This window comes from Panulirus ornatus, chromosome 17 (assembly GCF_036320965.1).
Source record: "Panulirus ornatus isolate Po-2019 chromosome 17, ASM3632096v1, whole genome shotgun sequence".
NCBI classification, from domain to species: domain Eukaryota; kingdom Metazoa; phylum Arthropoda; class Malacostraca; order Decapoda; family Palinuridae; genus Panulirus; species Panulirus ornatus.
The window spans coordinates 34,927,974-34,946,744 of NC_092240.1; the positions used below are offsets into that span (position 1 = coordinate 34,927,974).

At 41.6% G+C, this 18,771-nt stretch overlaps 2 protein-coding genes across 2 annotated transcripts in view; both read right to left on the bottom strand.

Annotated features, from left to right (window-relative positions):
• Positions 1-7,453, bottom strand: part of LOC139754676 (sphingomyelin phosphodiesterase 4-like) — a 95,795-nt gene extending 88,342 nt beyond the window's left edge. The window contains exon 1 of the mRNA XM_071672223.1: positions 7,163-7,453. Within this exon, the coding sequence (XP_071528324.1) occupies positions 7,163-7,438 (276 nt within the window). The 5' untranslated portion in view covers positions 7,439-7,453. The remainder of the gene's footprint in view (positions 1-7,162) is intronic.
• A 6,857-nt stretch (positions 7,454-14,310) lies between these two features.
• LOC139754675 (sphingomyelin phosphodiesterase 4-like) overlaps positions 14,311-18,771 on the bottom strand; it is a 57,607-nt gene continuing 53,146 nt past the window's right edge. The window contains exon 5 of the mRNA XM_071672222.1: positions 14,311-14,673. Within this exon, the coding sequence (XP_071528323.1) occupies positions 14,326-14,673 (348 nt within the window). The 3' untranslated portion in view covers positions 14,311-14,325. The remainder of the gene's footprint in view (positions 14,674-18,771) is intronic.

Here is an 18,771-nt window from a genome sequence, read left to right on the forward strand (position 1 = left end):
AGCAAGAAATCACTGATTCCCTATATACATCCCATTCCTCCCCAATCCCCTTACGTCCTTTGCTATCACCTTTTCCCATTTTGCACTTAATCTCTTGTGGTACTTCCTCACAGAAGTTTCCTTTCCAAGCTCACTTACTCTCACCACTCTCTTCACCCAAACATTCACTCTTCTTTTCTGAAAACCTCTACAAATCTTCACCTTTGCCTCCACAAGATAATGATCAGACATCTCTACAGTTGCCTCTCTCAGCACATTAACATCCAAAAGTCTCTTTCACATGCCTATCAATTAACATGTAATCCAATAATGCTCACTGGCTATCTCTCTTACATACATATACTTATGTATTTTCATTTATCTATTATACTTAGTCGTTGTCTCCCGCATTAGTGAGGTAGAGCAAGACGAAATAATGGCCAAACCCACCCACATACCCATGCATATACATAAATGCCCACACACACACACATACACATCCATACATTTCAACATATACATACATATATATACACAGGCATATACATAAATACACGTGTACATATTCATGCTTGCTGCCTTCATCCATTCCCTTCGCCACCCAACCACACATGAAGCAGCAGCACCCCCCCTAGCACACCCTCCTAGCATTACCTCGCGCTAGGAAAAGAAAACAAAGGCCACATTCGTTCACACTCAGTCTCTAGCTGTCATGTGTAATGCACTGAAACCACAGCTCCCTTTCCACATCCAGGCCCCACAAAACTTTTAATGGTTTACCCCAGATGCTTCACATGCCCTGGTTCAATCCACTGACAGCACATCCATCCTGATATACCACATTGTTCCAATTCACTCTATTCCTTGCTCACCTTTAACCCTCCTGCATGTTCAGGCCCCGATCGCTCAAAATCTTTTTCACTCCATCTCCATCCATCCACCTCCAATTTGGTCTCCCACTTCTTGTTTCCTCCACCTCTGACACATATATCCTCTTTGTCACTCTTTCCTCAGTCATTCTCTCCATGTGTCCAAACCATTTCAATACACCCTCTTCTGTTCTCTCAACCACACTCTTTTTATTACCACACATCTCTCTTACCCTTTCATTACTTACTCGATCAAACCAGCACACCACATATTGTCCTCAAACATCTCATTTCCAACACATACATCCTCCTTCGCACAACCTTTTCTATAGCCCATGCTTCACATTCATATGACATTGTTGGAACCACTACTCCTTCAAACATACCCATTTTTGCTCTCCAAGATAACATTCTTGCCTTCCACATTCTTCAACACTCCCAGAACCTTTGCCCCCTCCCCCACCTCGTGACTCACTTCCACAGTTCCATTGGCTGCTAAATCCACTTCCAGATATCTAAAACACTTCACTTCCTCCAGTTTTTCTCCATTTACTCTTACCTCCCAATTAACTCTCCCCTCAACCCTACTGAACCTAATAACCTTGCTCTTATTCACATTTACTCTCAGCTTTCTTCTTTCACACACTTTATCAAACTCAGTTACCAACTTCTGCAGTTTCTCACCCAAATCAGCCACCAGCACTGTATCATCAGCGAACAACAACTGGTTCACTTCCCAAGCCCTCTCATCCACAACAGACTGCATACTTGCCCCCTCTTCAAAACTCTTGCATTCACCTCCCTAACAACTTCATCCGTAAACAAACAATCATGGAGACATCAAGCACCCCTGCCGCAAACCTACATTCACTGAGAACCATTCACTTTCCTCTCTTTCTACTCATACACATGCCTTACATCCTTGATAAAAACTTTTCACTGCTTCTAGCAACTTACTTCCCACACCACATACTCTTAATACCTTCCACAAAACATCTCATAAGCCTTCTCCAGATCCATAAATGCTACATACAAATCAATCTGTTTTTCTAAGTATTTCTTACATCCATTCTTCAAAGCAAACACCTGATCCAAACATCCTCTACCATTTCTGAAACCACACTGCTCTTCCCCAATCTGATGCTCTGTATATGCCTTTATCCTTTCAAGCAATACCCTCCCATATAATTTACCAGGAATACTCAACAAACTTATACCTCTGTAATTTGAACACTCACCTTTATCCCCTTTGCCTTTATACAATGGCACTATGCATGCATTCCGCCAATCCTCAGGCACTTCACCATGAACCATAAATACACTGAATATCCTTGCCAACCAGTCAACAACAGTTACCCCCTTTTATAAACCAGGTATTCCCAATCACCAGTCCTTTTTCAGCCTTTATACAATGGCACGATGCATGCATTCCACCAATCCTCGGGCACTTCAACATGAACCATACATACATTGAATATCCTTGCTAACCAGTCAACAACACAATCAATTATACCCTCAACTGCCACATTACTCACCTTTGCATTCAATTTACCCATCAATAGACTATAACCCAGTCTCATGCATCAAAGCTGCCAGCAAACTCACTAAGCTGCTCCCAAAACACGTGCCTCTCATGATCTTTCTTCTCATGGCCAGGTGCACAGGCACCAATAATCACCTATCTCTCTCCATCCACTTTCAGTTTTACCCATATCAATCTAGAGTTTACTTTCTTACACTCAATCACATAACCCCACAACTCCTGCTTCTGGAGTAGTGCTACTCCTTCCTTTGCTCTTGTCCTCTCACCAACCCCTGACTTTACTCCCAAGACATTCCCAAACCACACTTCCCCTATACCCTTAAGCTTCATGTCACTCAGAGCCAAAACATCCAGGTTCCTTTCCTCGAACATACACCTATCGCTCCTTTTTTCTCTTCCTGGCTACATCCACACACATTTAGACACCTGAGACTTCGAGGAGGAGGAGCAATCCCCGCATGACTCCTATTTCTGTTTCCCCTTTTAAAAAGTTAAAATACAAGGAGAGGAGGGTTTCTAGCCCCCTGCTCCCGCCCCCTTCAGTTGCCTTCTACAACATGCCGGGAATGCGTGGGAAGTACTCTTTCTTCCCATCACCAGGGATAAATATAAATATAAAATAAAAAAATTACACTTGGTTGTACGTCCGCCAGTAGTAACAGGTGTGTGTATAACAATGAGTGTCGGAAAATCCCAGAATTGTGTACATCATACCATACCTCTGAATTCTTGTTAGCAGTTACCATTCATTAAACACATGTTATTCAAGTGGATCTAATGAATTTTCATGCCGGATTAAACCATTTTTTATTGAACCCCAAAAAAGATGATGAGCAAGAGCAAAAACAGATCATAAATTGAAAGAAATCACTCAATACGAAGGAGGAAAAAAGTTGTGATTGCATGTGATCTACAGTTGTCCTAATCAAAGGTCTCCATAATTCTATAGGACCAAGAAAAAACACATGAAGCAGTGAAAGGTTCAGCAAGAATGAAGTTTATGATAATAACAAAGCAACGAAAAGGGCCCATCTACAAAATGGAAACGTTGTTGATGCTGTGGATGGAAGATCAAATTCAAAAATATGTACCACTAGGCTTACTAACAATTCAGATGAAGGCTAGGAGTCTTTTTGAGACTGAAAGAGCAAGTGGGAGAGGATTGCAATGAGAACTTTACAGGAAGTCATGGTTCAACAGATTTAGAAGTATTGGTTGCACAATGTTCAAGTCACAGGTAACACAGCAAGTGCTGACAAAGGAAAAAATAATTAAAAAATACGTAAATATAAAAATTATGCTTGGTCGTAGGTTTGCCAAAGCTAATGACTGCGCGCGTACAGTAGTGAATGTCAGAAGATCTAAGTATTGTGTACATCACAGCATCTCTCTCAGTTCTCGCTATCAATTACCATTCAGTAAACGCATGTTATTCAAGTGAATCTAATAAATTTTCATGCTGGATTAAACCATATTTGTATCGAACCCCAAAGAAGATGACGAGCAAGAGCAATAACCCATCACGTGTTGATAGATCTGGCAAGAAGCCCAGGAAGATGCTCAATATGGAAATGAAAATGAAGGTAATCTACCAAAGAGAAGGAGGAAAAAAGTTATTGAAATTGTGCATGATCAACAGTTGTCCCATTCAATAGTCTACATAATTCTACAGGACAAAACATGAAGAAGTGAAAGGCATGGCAAGAACAAAGTATGATAATAGCAAAGCAATGACGGGACTATCCACAAAATGGAAACATTGTTGGTGCTGTTGATGGAAGACCAAATTCAAAAACGTGTACCACTAAGCTTACTAACAATTCAGATAAAGGTTAGAAGTCTTTTCAAGACTTTGAAGGTGTGAGTGGGAGAGGATTACATCAAACACTTCACAGCAAATTATGGTTCAACTGATTTAAAAGAGGATATAGCTTGCTATATCTTCGAGTCACAGGCAACGCAGCAAATGCTGAAGAAGGGAAAGAATATGAATTAAGAAATATATGTGAATATAAAAATCATTCCCCCCCCCCCAAAAGAAGGAACAGAGGGGGCCAGGTGAGGATATTCCCTCAAAGGCCCAGTCCTCTGTTCTTAATGCTACCTCGCTAACGCAGGAGATGGCGAATAGTTTAAAAAAAAAGAAAAAAAAAAATCATGCTGGGTAGTACGTCTGCCAGTGCTAATGGCTGCGTGTGTATGATAGTAAATGTTAGACAATGCCAGGATTGTGTACATCACATCTCCCTCAGTTCTCGTTCTCAGTTACCATTCAGTAAGCAAATGCTATTCAAGTGAATTGACAAATTTTCTTGTTAGATTAAATGATTTTTCTACTAAGCCCAAAAAAGATGATGAGCAAGAGCAAAAATCCATCATATGTTGAGAGATTTGATAAGAAGCCAAGGAAGATGCTCAATTTGGAATTGAAAATGAAGGTAATCAATATGTAGGAAGAAAAAACTTAATGTGACTGCACGTGATCTACAGTTTGTCCTACTCAATGGTCTCTATAATTTCCTTGGACAAATTAAAAACACATGAAGCAGTGAAAGGTTCGGCAAGATTATGATAATAACAAAGCAACGACAAGGGTCCATCACAAAATGGAAAAGTTGTTGATGCTGTGGATGGAAAATCAAATTCAAAAACGTGTACCATTAAGCTTCAGATGAAGGCTACAAGTCTTTTTGAGACTTTGAGCAGGAGAGGATTACATTGAGAACTTCACACCAAGTCATGGTTCAATTGATTTAAAAAAAAAGATATACTTGCACAATGTTCAAGTCACAGGTGAAGTAGTAAGTGCTGACAAAGAGCTGCCGAAAAGTTCAAAGAAAGTTTGGATGAATCCATCTGTGAACTAAACAATCTTAATATTATATTTATCATACTTTGTTGCTGTCTCCCGTGTTAGCAAGGTAGTGCAAGGAAACAGTCGACAGAATGGCCCAACCCACCCACATACACATGTACATACATACACGTCCACTCAAATATACATACCTATATATCTCAACGTATACATACATATACACGCACAGACATATACATATATACACAAGTACGTAATTCATACTGTCTGCTCTTATTCATTCCCGTCGTCACCCCGCCACACATGAAATGAAAAACCCCCTCCCCCCACATGTGCGCGAGGTAGCGCTAGGAAAAGACAACAAAGACCACATTCATGCACACTCAGTCTCTAGCTGTCATGTATAACGCACTGAAACCACAGCTCCCTTTCCACATCCAGGCCCCACAAAACTTTCCATGGTTTACCCCACATGCTTCACGTGCCCTGGTTCAATCCATTGACAGCACGTCTTCCCCAATATAACACATCGTTCCAATTCACTCAATTCCTTGCACACCTTTCACCCTCCTGCATGTTCAGGCCCCAATCACTCAAAATCTTTTTCACTCCATCTTTCCACCTCCAATTTGGTCTCCCACTTCTCCTCGTTCCCTCCACCTCTGACACTTGTATCCTCTTTGTCAATCTTTCCTCGCTCATTCTCTCCATGTGACCAAACCATTTCAAAACACCCTCTTATGCTCTCTCAACCATGCTCTTTTTATTACCACACATCTCTCTTACCCTTACATTACTTGCTTGATCAAACCACCTCACACCACATATTGTCCTCAAACATCTCATTTCCAAAACATCCACCCTCCTCCGCACAACTCTATCCATAGCCCAAGCCTCGCAACCGTATAACATTGTTGGAACCAATATTCCTTCAAACATACCCATTTTTGCTTTCGGAGATAATGTTCTCGACTTCCACACATTCTTCAACGCTCCCAGAACTTTCGCCCCCTCCCTATGATTCACTTCCGCTTTAATGGTTCCATCTGCTGCCAAATCCACTCCCAGATATCTATAACACCTCACTTCCTCCAGTTTTGCTCCATTCAAACTTACCTCCCAATTGACTTGACCCTCAACCCTACTGTACCTAATAACCTTGCTCTTATTCACAGTTACTTTCAGCTTTCTTCTTTCACACACTTTACCAAACTCAGTCACCAGCTTCTGCAGTTTCTCACATGAATCAGCCACCAGTGCTGTATCATCAGTGAACAACAACTGACTCACTTCCCAAGCTCCCTCATCCACAATAGACTGCATACTTGCCCCTTTCCAAAACTCTTGCATTCACCTCCCTAACAACCCCACCCATAAACAAATTAAACAACCATGGAGACATCACACACCCCTTCCGCAAACCTACATTCACTGAGAACCAATCACATTCCTCTCTTCCTACAGGTTCACATGCCTTACATCTTCGATAAAAACTTTTCACTGCTTCTAAAAACTTACCTCCCACACCATATATCCTTAATACCTTCCACTGAGCATGTCTATCATAAATAAAAAGTAAAACAAAACTAAAGAATCATATAATATTTCTGGTTAATAAATAATGAGATAATCATGATAGAAACTGAGTAGGCTAAAAGATTGCTGTACATGTATACAAATTCTACATGCCATGCTGACATACGTCCAACTTATGTCCATTTTGAGATCAGACCGGTCAGACAAAACGGAATTTGGACATATGTCGGAAAGCATCTGTACTTCTTTACATCATCTTTAACAAGTTTCTTGTTTAATTTCATTTCATGTCATCTTGTTGCTCTATCCCTATATCATTTGAGGAACTGATTACACAATGCGTGTGAGTGTGTATGTGTGTATACATTTCATTAACATATTTAATACTGTACAAAAAATAATAATCAAAATAATAATTACATTGAAGATCCCTGAAAGTTGTCTCTGGGCAGTTTCAAGATGGATAACTGTCTTCCTGATATCATCTGCTGAAGTCTCATCCTCTGTGGGAGATGATGTATCAAAGAGGCCCTTGATGATGCTTGTGAACCAAGATTCTTTTGTTGCCTTACTGTCTGAACCATTGCTGATGCCTGCTGCATTTACTGCTAGATGTTGCTGCTGTTCCCTGAACATTACTTCATATGCTCTTTGGATATGCTTTAGCAATGATTCCACCTGAACATAAAGAAACATAGTCAATCAAGATACAGTACACTTCCACAAATCTTAACATTTAAACACAGAGCATCAGATGGGGGAAGAGCAGTTTGGTTTCAGAAGGGGTAGAGGATTTGTGGATCAGGTGTTTGCTTTGAAGAATGTATATGAGAAATACTTAGAAAAACAGATGGATTTGTATGTAGCATTTATGGATCTGGAAAAGGCAAATGACAGAGTTGATAGAGATGCTCTATGGTAGGTATTAAGAGTATATTGTGTGGGACGTAAGTTGCTAGAAGCAGTGAAAAGTTTTTATCAAGGATGTAAGGCATGTGTACGAGTAGGAAGAGAGAAATAAGATTGGTTCCCACGTCATGTTGGTTTGCGGCAGGGGTGCATGGTCTCCATGGTTGTTCAGTTTGTTTATGGATAGAGTTGTTAGGGAGGTGAATGCAAGAGAGGGGTGAGTATGGAGAGAGGGGTGAGTATGCAGTCTGTTGTCGGTAAGAGGGCTTGGGACTGAGTAAGCTGTTGTGTTCGCTGATGATACAGCACTGGTGGCTGATTTGGGTGAGAAACTGCAAAAGCAGGTGACTGAGTTTGGTAAAGTGTGTGAAAGAAGAAAGCTAAGAGTAAATGTGAATAAGAGCAAGGTTATTAGGTTCAGTAGGGTTGAGGAACAAGAGCAAGGTTATTAGGTTTAGTAGGGTTGAGGTAAAAAGTAAATTGGGAGGTACGTTTGAATGGAGAAAAACTGGAGGAAGTGAAGTGTTTTAGATATTTGGGAGTGGAATTGGCAGCGGATGGAACAATGGAAGCAGAAGTGAGTCACAAGGTGGGGGAAGGGATTAAGGTTCTGGGAGGGTTGAAGAATGTGCGGAAGGTGAAAACGTTATCTTGGAAAGCAAAAACAGGTATATTTGAAGGAATAGTGGTTCCAACAATGTTATATGGTTGCGAGGCATGGGATATAGATAGCGTTGTGCAGAGGAGGGTGTATGTATTCGAAATTAGTTGTTTGAGGACAATATGAGGTGTGAGGTGGTTTGATCAAGTACGTAATGAAAGGGTAGGAGAGACGTATGGTAACAAAAAGAGTGTGGTTGAGAGAGCAGGAAAGGGTGTATTGAAATGGTTTGGTCACATGGAGAGAATGAGTGAGGAAAGATTGACAAAGATATATGTATCAGAGGTGGAGGGAACAAGGAGAAGTGGGAGACCAAATTGGAGGTGGAAGGATGGAGTGCAAAAGATTTTGAGTGATTGTGGCCTGAACATGCAGGAGGGTGAAAGGCATGCAAGGAACTGAGTGAATTAGGATGATGTGGTATACCGGGGTCGACGTGCAATCAATGGATGAATCAGGGAATGTGCAGCTTCTGGAGTGTACCATGGAAAGTTTTGTGGGGCCTGGATTTGGAAAGGGAGCTGTGGTTCTGGTAGACTTGTGTGCAGAAAAAAGACTGGTGATTGGGAATATCTGGTTTAAAAAGAGAGATATACATAAGTATACGTATGTAGGTAGAGGAGATGGCCAGAGAGCGCTATTTGATTACATGTTACTTGATAGGCATGTGAAAGAGAGACTTTTGGATGTTAATGTGCTGAGAGGGGCAACTGGAGGGATGTCTGATCATTATCTTGTGGAGGCAAAGGTGAAGATATGAAGAGGTTTTCAGAAAAGAAGAGAGAATGTTGGGGTGAAGAGAGTGGTGAGAGTAAGTGAGCTTGGAGACTTGTGTGAGGAAGTACGAATATGTACATGTGTATGTATGTATATGTCTGCATATGTATATGTATATCCCAGGGGATAGGGGAGAAAGAATACTTCCCACGCATTCTTCACGTGTCGTAGAAGGCGACTAAAGGGGACGGGAGCGGGGGTCCAAAAACCCTCCCCTCCTTGTATCTTAACTTTCTAAAAGGCGAAACAGAGGAAGGAGTCACGCGGGGAGTGTACATCCTCCTCGAAGGCTCAGTTTGGGGTGTCTAAATGTGTGTGCATGTAACCAAGATGAGAAAAAAAGGAGTGATAGGTAGTATGTTTGAGGAAAGGAACCTGGATGTTTTGGCTCTGAGTGAAATGAAGCTCAAGGGTAAAGGGAAAGACTGGTTTGGGAATGTCTTGGGAGTAAAGTCAGGGGTTAGTGAGACGACAAGAGCAAGGGAAGGGTTAGCACTACTCCTGAAACAGGAGTGGTGGGAGTTTGTGATAGAGTGTAAGAAAGTAAAGTCTAGATTGATATGGGTAAAACTGAAAGTTGATGGAGAGAGATGGGTGATTATTGTTGCATATGCACCTGGGCATGAGAAAAAAAGATCATGAGAGGCAAGTGTTTTGGGAACAGCTGAACGAGTGTGTTAGTGGTTTTGATGCACAAGACCGGGTTATAGTGATGGGTGATTTGAATGCAAAGGCGAGTATAATGTGGCAGTTGAGGAAATAATTGATATACATGGAGTGTTCAGTGTTGTAAATGGAAGTGGTGAAGATCTTGTAGATTTATGTGCTGAAAAAGGACTGGTGATTGGGAATACCTGGTTTAAAAAGAGAGATATACATAATTATACGTATGTAAGTAGGAGAGATGGCCAGAGAGCGTTATTGGATTACATGTTAATTGATAGGCGCGCGAAAGAGACTTTTGGATGTTAATGTGCTGAGAGGTGCAACTGGAGGGATATCTGATCATTATCTTGTGGAGGCGAAGGTGAAGATTTGTAGAGGTTTTCAGAAAAGAAGAGAGAATACTGGGGTGAAGAAAGTGGTGAGAGTAAGTGAGCTTAGGAAGGAGACTAGTGTGAGGAAGTACCAGCAGAGACTGAGTACAGAATGGAAAAAGGCAACAACAAAGGAGGTAAGGGGAGTGGAGGAGGAATGGGATGTACTTACGGAAGCAGTGATGGCTGGCGCAAAAGATGCTTGTGGCATAAGAAGCATGGGAGGTGGGCAGATTAGAAAGGGTAGTGAGTGGTGGGATGAAGAAGTAAGATTATTAGTGAAAGAGAAGAGAGAGGCATTTGGACAAGTTTTGCAGGGAAATAATGCAATTGAGAGGGAGATGTAGAAAAGAAAGAGGAAGGAGGTCAAGAGAAAGGTGCAAGAGGTGAAAAAGAGGGCAAATGAGAGTTGGGATGAGAGAGTATCATCAAATTTTAGGGAGAATAAAAAGATGTTTTGGAAGGAGGTAAATAAAGTGCGTAAGACAAGGAAGCAAATGGGAACTTCAGTGAAGGAGGCTAATGGGGAGTTGATAACAAGTAGTGGTGATGTGAGAAGGAGATGGAGTGAGTATTTTAAAGGTTTGTTGAATGTGTTCGATGATAGAGTGGCAGATATTGGGTGTTGTGGTCGAGGTGGTGTGCAAAGTGAGAGGGTTAGGGAAAATGATTTGGTAAACAGAGAAGAGGTGGTAAAAGCTTTGCGGAAGATGAAAGCCGGCAAGGCAGCGGGTTTGGATGGTATTGCAGTGGAATTTATTAAAAAAGGGGGTGACTGTATTGTTGACTGGTTGGTAAGGTTATTTAATGTTTGTATGATTCATGCTCATCCTCCTTGAAGGCTCATATTGGGGTGTCTAAATGTGTGTGGATGTAACCAAGATGAGAAAAAAGGAGAGATAGGTAGTAGGTTTGAGGAAAGGAACCTGGATGTTTTGGCTCTGAGTGAAATGAAGCTCAAGGGTAAAGGGGAAGAGTGGTTTGGGAATGTCTTGGAGTAAAGTCAGGGGTTAGTGAGAGGAAAAGAGCAAGGGAAGGAGTAGCACTACTCCTGAATCAGGAGTTGTGGGAGTATGTAACAGAGTGTAAGAAAGTAAATTCTAGATTGATATGGGTAAAACTGAAAGTTGATGGAGAGAGATGGGTGATTATTGGTGCATATGCACCTGGGCATGAGAAGAAAGATCATGAGAGGCAAGTGTTTTGGGAGCAGCTGAATGAGTGTGTTAGTGGTTTTCATGCACAAGACCAGGTCATAGTGATGGGTGATTTGAATGCAAAGGTGAGTAATGTGGCACTTGAGGGAATAATTGATATACATGGGGTGTTCAGTGCTGTAAATGGAAATGGTGAAGAGCTTGTAGATTTATGTGCTGAAAAAGGACTGGTGATTGGGAATACCTGGTTTAAAAAGCGAGGTATATATAAGTATACGTATGTAAGTAGGAGAGATGGCCAGAAAGCATTATTGGATTACGTGTTAATTGATAGGCGTGCAAAAGAGAGACTTTTGGATGTTAATGTGCTGAAAGGTGCAACTGGAGGGATGTCTGATCATGATCTTGTGGAGGCTAAGGTGAAGATTTGTAGAGGTTTTCAGAAAAGAAGAGAGAATGTTGGGGTGAAGAGAGTGGTGAGAGAAAGTGAGCTTGGAAAGGAGAATTGTGTGAGGAAGTACCAGGAGAGACTGAGTACAGAATGGAAAAAGGTGAGAACGAAGGAGGTAAGGGGAGGAATGGGATGTATTTAGGGAAGCAATGATGGCTTCAGCAAAAGATGCTTGTGGCATGAGAAGCGTGGGAGGTGGGTTGATTAGAAAGGGTAGTGAGTGGTAGGTTGAAGAAGTAAATTATTATTAGTGAAAGAGAAGAGAGAGGCATTTGGATGATTTTTGCAGGAAAAAAATGCAAATGAGTGGGAGATGTATAAAAGAAAGAGGCAGGAAGTCAAGAGAAAGGTGCAGAAGGGTGAAAAAGAGGGCACATGAGAGTTGGGGTGAGACAATATTAAATTTTGGCGAGAATAAAAAGATATTTTGGAAGAAGGTAAATAAAGTACGTAAGACAAGGGAGCAAATGGGAACTTCAGTGAAGAAGGCTAATGGTGAGGTGATAACAAGTAGTGGTGATGTGAGAAGGAGATGGAGTGAGTATTCTGAAGGTTTGTTGAATGTGTTTGATGATAGAGTGGCAGATATAGGGTGTTTTGGTCGAGGTGGTGTACAAAGTGAGAGGGTTAGGGAAAATGATTTGGTAAATAGAGAAGAGGTAGTAAAACTTTGCGGAAGATGAAAGCCGGCAAGGCAGCAGGTTTGGATGGTATTGCAATGGAATTTATTAAAAAAGGGGGTGACTGTATTGTTGACTGGTTGGTAAGGTTATTTAATGTATGTATGATTCATGGTACAGTGCCTGAGGATTGGCAGAATGCTTGCATAGTGCCATTGTACAAAGGCAAAGGGGATAAGAGTGAGTGCTCAAATTACAGAGGTATAAATTTGTTCAGTATTCCTGGGAAATTATATGGGAGGGTATTGATTGAGAGGGTGAAGGCATGTACAGAGCATCAGATTAGGGAAGAGCAGTGTGGTTTCAGAAGTGGTAGAGGATGTGTGGATCAGGTGTTTGCTTTGAAGAATTTTTTTTTTTTTTTTTTTTTTTGCTTTGTCGCTGTCTCCCGCGTTTGCGAGGTAGCGCAAGGAAACAGACGAAAGAAATGGCCCAACCCACCCCCATACACATGTATATACATACGTCCACACACGCAAATATACATACCTACACTGCTTTCCATGGTTTACCCCAGACGCTTCACATGCCCTGATTCAATCCACTGACAGCACGTCATCCCCGGTATACCACATCGCTCCAATTCACTCTATTCCTTGCCCTCCTTTCACCCTCCTGCATGTTCAGGCCCCGATCACTCAAAATCTTTTTCACTCCATCTTTCCACCTCCAATTTGGTCTCCCACTTCTCCTCGTTCCCTCCACCTCTGACACTTGTATCCTCTTGGTCAATCTTTCCTCGCTCATTCTCTCCATGTGACCAAACCATTTCAAAACACCCTCTTATGCTCTCTCAACCATGCTCTTTTTATTACCACACATCTCTCTTACCCTTACATTACTTACTCGATCAAACCACCTCACACCACATATTGTCCTCAAACATCTCATTTCCAAAACATCCACCCTCCTCCGCACAACTCTATCCATAGCCCAAGCCTCGCAACCGTATAACATTGTTGGAACCAATATTCCTTCAAACATACCCATTTTTGCTTTCGGAGATAATGTTCTCGACTTCCACACATTCTTCAACGCTCCCAGAACTTTCGCCCCCTCCCTATGATTCACTTCCGCTTTAATGGTTCCATCTGCTGCCAAATCCACTCCCAGATATCTATAACACCTCACTTCCTCCAGTTTTGCTCCATTCAAACTTACCTCCCAATTGACTTGACCCTCAACCCTACTGTACCTAATAACCTTGCTCTTATTCACAGTTACTTTCAGCTTTCTTCTTTCACACACTTTACCAAACTCAGTCACCAGCTTCTGCAGTTTCTCACATGAATCAGCCACCAGTGCTGTATCATCAGTGAACAACAACTGACTCACTTCCCAAGCTCCCTCATCCACAATAGACTGCATACTTGCCCCTTTCCAAAACTCTTGCATTCACCTCCCTAACAACCCCACCCATAAACAAATTAAACAACCATGGAGACATCACACACCCCTTCCGCAAACCTACATTCACTGAGAACCAATCACATTCCTCTCTTCCTACAGGTTCACATGCCTTACATCTTCGATAAAAACTTTTCACTGCTTCTAAAAACTTACCTCCCACACCATATATCCTTAATACCTTCCACTGAGCATGTCTATCATAAATAAAAAGTAAAACAAAACTAAAGAATCATATAATATTTCTGGTTAATAAATAATGAGATAATCATGATAGAAACTGAGTAGGCTAAAAGATTGCTGTACATGTATACAAATTCTACATGCCATGCTGACATACGTCCAACTTATGTCCATTTTGAGATCAGACCGGTCAGACAAAACGGAATTTGGACATATGTCGGAAAGCATCTGTACTTCTTTACATCATCTTTAACAAGTTTCTTGTTTAATTTCATTTCATGTCATCTTGTTGCTCTATCCCTATATCATTTGAGGAACTGATTACACAATGCGTGTGAGTGTGTATGTGTGTATACATTTCATTAACATATTTAATACTGTACAAAAAATAATAATCAAAATAATAATTACATTGAAGATCCCTGAAAGTTGTCTCTGGGCAGTTTCAAGATGGATAACTGTCTTCCTGATATCATCTGCTGAAGTCTCATCCTCTGTGGGAGATGATGTATCAAAGAGGCCCTTGATGATGCTTGTGAACCAAGATTCTTTTGTTGCCTTACTGTCTGAACCATTGCTGATGCCTGCTGCATTTACTGCTAGATGTTGCTGCTGTTCCCTGAACATTACTTCATATGCTCTTTGGATATGCTTTAGCAATGATTCCACCTGAACATAAAGAAACATAGTCAATCAAGATACAGTACACTTCCACAAATCTTAACATTTAAACACAGAGCATCAGATGGGGGAAGAGCAGTTTGGTTTCAGAAGGGGTAGAGGATTTGTGGATCAGGTGTTTGCTTTGAAGAATGTATATGAGAAATACTTAGAAAAACAGATGGATTTGTATGTAGCATTTATGGATCTGGAAAAGGCAAATGACAGAGTTGATAGAGATGCTCTATGGTAGGTATTAAGAGTATATTGTGTGGGACGTAAGTTGCTAGAAGCAGTGAAAAGTTTTTATCAAGGATGTAAGGCATGTGTACGAGTAGGAAGAGAGAAATAAGATTGGTTCCCACGTCATGTTGGTTTGCGGCAGGGGTGCATGGTCTCCATGGTTGTTCAGTTTGTTTATGGATAGAGTTGTTAGGGAGGTGAATGCAAGAGAGGGGTGAGTATGGAGAGAGGGGTGAGTATGCAGTCTGTTGTCGGTAAGAGGGCTTGGGACTGAGTAAGCTGTTGTGTTCGCTGATGATACAGCACTGGTGGCTGATTTGGGTGAGAAACTGCAAAAGCAGGTGACTGAGTTTGGTAAAGTGTGTGAAAGAAGAAAGCTAAGAGTAAATGTGAATAAGAGCAAGGTTATTAGGTTCAGTAGGGTTGAGGAACAAGAGCAAGGTTATTAGGTTTAGTAGGGTTGAGGTAAAAAGTAAATTGGGAGGTACGTTTGAATGGAGAAAAACTGGAGGAAGTGAAGTGTTTTAGATATTTGGGAGTGGAATTGGCAGCGGATGGAACAATGGAAGCAGAAGTGAGTCACAAGGTGGGGGAAGGGATTAAGGTTCTGGGAGGGTTGAAGAATGTGCGGAAGGTGAAAACGTTATCTTGGAAAGCAAAAACAGGTATATTTGAAGGAATAGTGGTTCCAACAATGTTATATGGTTGCGAGGCATGGGATATAGATAGCGTTGTGCAGAGGAGGGTGTATGTATTCGAAATTAGTTGTTTGAGGACAATATGAGGTGTGAGGTGGTTTGATCAAGTACGTAATGAAAGGGTAGGAGAGACGTATGGTAACAAAAAGAGTGTGGTTGAGAGAGCAGGAAAGGGTGTATTGAAATGGTTTGGTCACATGGAGAGAATGAGTGAGGAAAGATTGACAAAGATATATGTATCAGAGGTGGAGGGAACAAGGAGAAGTGGGAGACCAAATTGGAGGTGGAAGGATGGAGTGCAAAAGATTTTGAGTGATTGTGGCCTGAACATGCAGGAGGGTGAAAGGCATGCAAGGAACTGAGTGAATTAGGATGATGTGGTATACCGGGGTCGACGTGCAATCAATGGATGAATCAGGGAATGTGCAGCTTCTGGAGTGTACCATGGAAAGTTTTGTGGGGCCTGGATTTGGAAAGGGAGCTGTGGTTCTGGTAGACTTGTGTGCAGAAAAAAGACTGGTGATTGGGAATATCTGGTTTAAAAAGAGAGATATACATAAGTATACGTATGTAGGTAGAGGAGATGGCCAGAGAGCGCTATTTGATTACATGTTACTTGATAGGCATGTGAAAGAGAGACTTTTGGATGTTAATGTGCTGAGAGGGGCAACTGGAGGGATGTCTGATCATTATCTTGTGGAGGCAAAGGTGAAGATATGAAGAGGTTTTCAGAAAAGAAGAGAGAATGTTGGGGTGAAGAGAGTGGTGAGAGTAAGTGAGCTTGGAGACTTGTGTGAGGAAGTACGAATATGTACATGTGTATGTATGTATATGTCTGCATATGTATATGTATATCCCAGGGGATAGGGGAGAAAGAATACTTCCCACGCATTCTTCACGTGTCGTAGAAGGCGACTAAAGGGGACGGGAGCGGGGGTCCAAAAACCCTCCCCTCCTTGTATCTTAACTTTCTAAAAGGCGAAACAGAGGAAGGAGTCACGCGGGGAGTGTACATCCTCCTCGAAGGCTCAGTTTGGGGTGTCTAAATGTGTGTGCATGTAACCAAGATGAGAAAAAAAGGAGTGATAGGTAGTATGTTTGAGGAAAGGAACCTGGATGTTTTGGCTCTGAGTGAAATGAAGCTCAAGGGTAAAGGGAAAGACTGGTTTGGGAATGTCTTGGGAGTAAAGTCAGGGGTTAGTGAGACGACAAGAGCAAGGGAAGGGTTAGCACTACTCCTGAAACAGGAGTGGTGGGAGTTTGTGATAGAGTGTAAGAAAGTAAAGTCTAGATTGATATGGGTAAAACTGAAAGTTGATGGAGAGAGATGGGTGATTATTGTTGCATATGCACCTGGGCATGAGAAAAAAGATCATGAGAGGCAAGTGTTTTGGGAACAGCTGAACGAGTGTGTTAGTGGTTTTGATGCACAAGACCGGGTTATAGTGATGGGTGATTTGAATGCAAAGGCGAGTATAATGTGGCAGTTGAGGAAATAATTGATATACATGGAGTGTTCAGTGTTGTAAATGGAAGTGGTGAAGATCTTGTAGATTTATGTGCTGAAAAAGGACTGGTGATTGGGAATACCTGGTTTAAAAAGAGAGATATACATAATTATACGTATGTAAGTAGGAGAGATGGCCAGAGAGCGTTATTGGATTACATGTTAATTGATAGGCGCGCGAAAGAGACTTTTGGATGTTAATGTGCTGAGAGGTGCAACTGGAGGGATATCTGATCATTATCTTGTGGAGGCGAAGGTGAAGATTTGTAGAGGTTTTCAGAAAAGAAGAGAGAATACTGGGGTGAAGAAAGTGGTGAGAGTAAGTGAGCTTAGGAAGGAGACTAGTGTGAGGAAGTACCAGCAGAGACTGAGTACAGAATGGAAAAAGGCAACAACAAAGGAGGTAAGGGGAGTGGAGGAGGAATGGGATGTACTTACGGAAGCAGTGATGGCTGGCGCAAAAGATGCTTGTGGCATAAGAAGCATGGGAGGTGGGCAGATTAGAAAGGGTAGTGAGTGGTGGGATGAAGAAGTAAGATTATTAGTGAAAGAGAAGAGAGAGGCATTTGGACAAGTTTTGCAGGGAAATAATGCAATTGAGAGGGAGATGTAGAAAAGAAAGAGGAAGGAGGTCAAGAGAAAGGTGCAAGAGGTGAAAAAGAGGGCAAATGAGAGTTGGGATGAGAGAGTATCATCAAATTTTAGGGAGAATAAAAAGATGTTTTGGAAGGAGGTAAATAAAGTGCGTAAGACAAGGAAGCAAATGGGAACTTCAGTGAAGGAGGCTAATGGGGAGTTGATAACAAGTAGTGGTGATGTGAGAAGGAGATGGAGTGAGTATTTTAAAGGTTTGTTGAATGTGTTCGATGATAGAGTGGCAGATATTGGGTGTTGTGGTCGAGGTGGTGTGCAAAGTGAGAGGGTTAGGGAAAATGATTTGGTAAACAGAGAAGAGGTGGTAAAAGCTTTGCGGAAGATGAAAGCCGGCAAGGCAGCGGGTTTGGATGGTATTGCAGTGGAATTTATTAAAAAAGGGGGTGACTGTATTGTTGACTGGTTGGTAAGGTTATTTAATGTTTGTATGATTCATGCTCATCCTCCTTGAAGGCTCATATTGGGGTGTCTAAATGTGTGTGGATGTAACCAAGATGAGAAAAAAGGAGAGATAGGTAGTAGGTTTGAGGAAAGGAACCTGGATGTTTTGGCTCTGAGTGAAATGAAGCTCAAGGGTAAAGGGGAAGAGTGGTTTGGGAATGTCTTGGAGTAAAGTCAGGGGTTAGTGAGAGGAAAAGAGCAAGGGAAGGAGTAGCACTACTCCTGAATCAGGAGTTGTGGGAGTATGTAACAGAGTGTAAGAAAGTAAATTCTAGATTGATATGGGTAAAACTGAAAGTTGATGGAGAGAGATGGGTGATTATTGGTGCATATGCACCTGGGCATGAGAAGAAAGATCATGAGAGGCAAGTGTTTTGGGAGCAGCTGAATGAGTGTGTTAGTGGTTTTCATGCACAAGACCAGGTCATAGTGATGGGTGATTTGAATGCAAAGGTGAGTAATGTGGCACTTGAGGGAATAATTGATATACATGGGGTGTTCAGTGCTGTAAATGGAAATGGTGAAGAGCTTGTAGATTTATGTGCTGAAAAAGGACTGGTGATT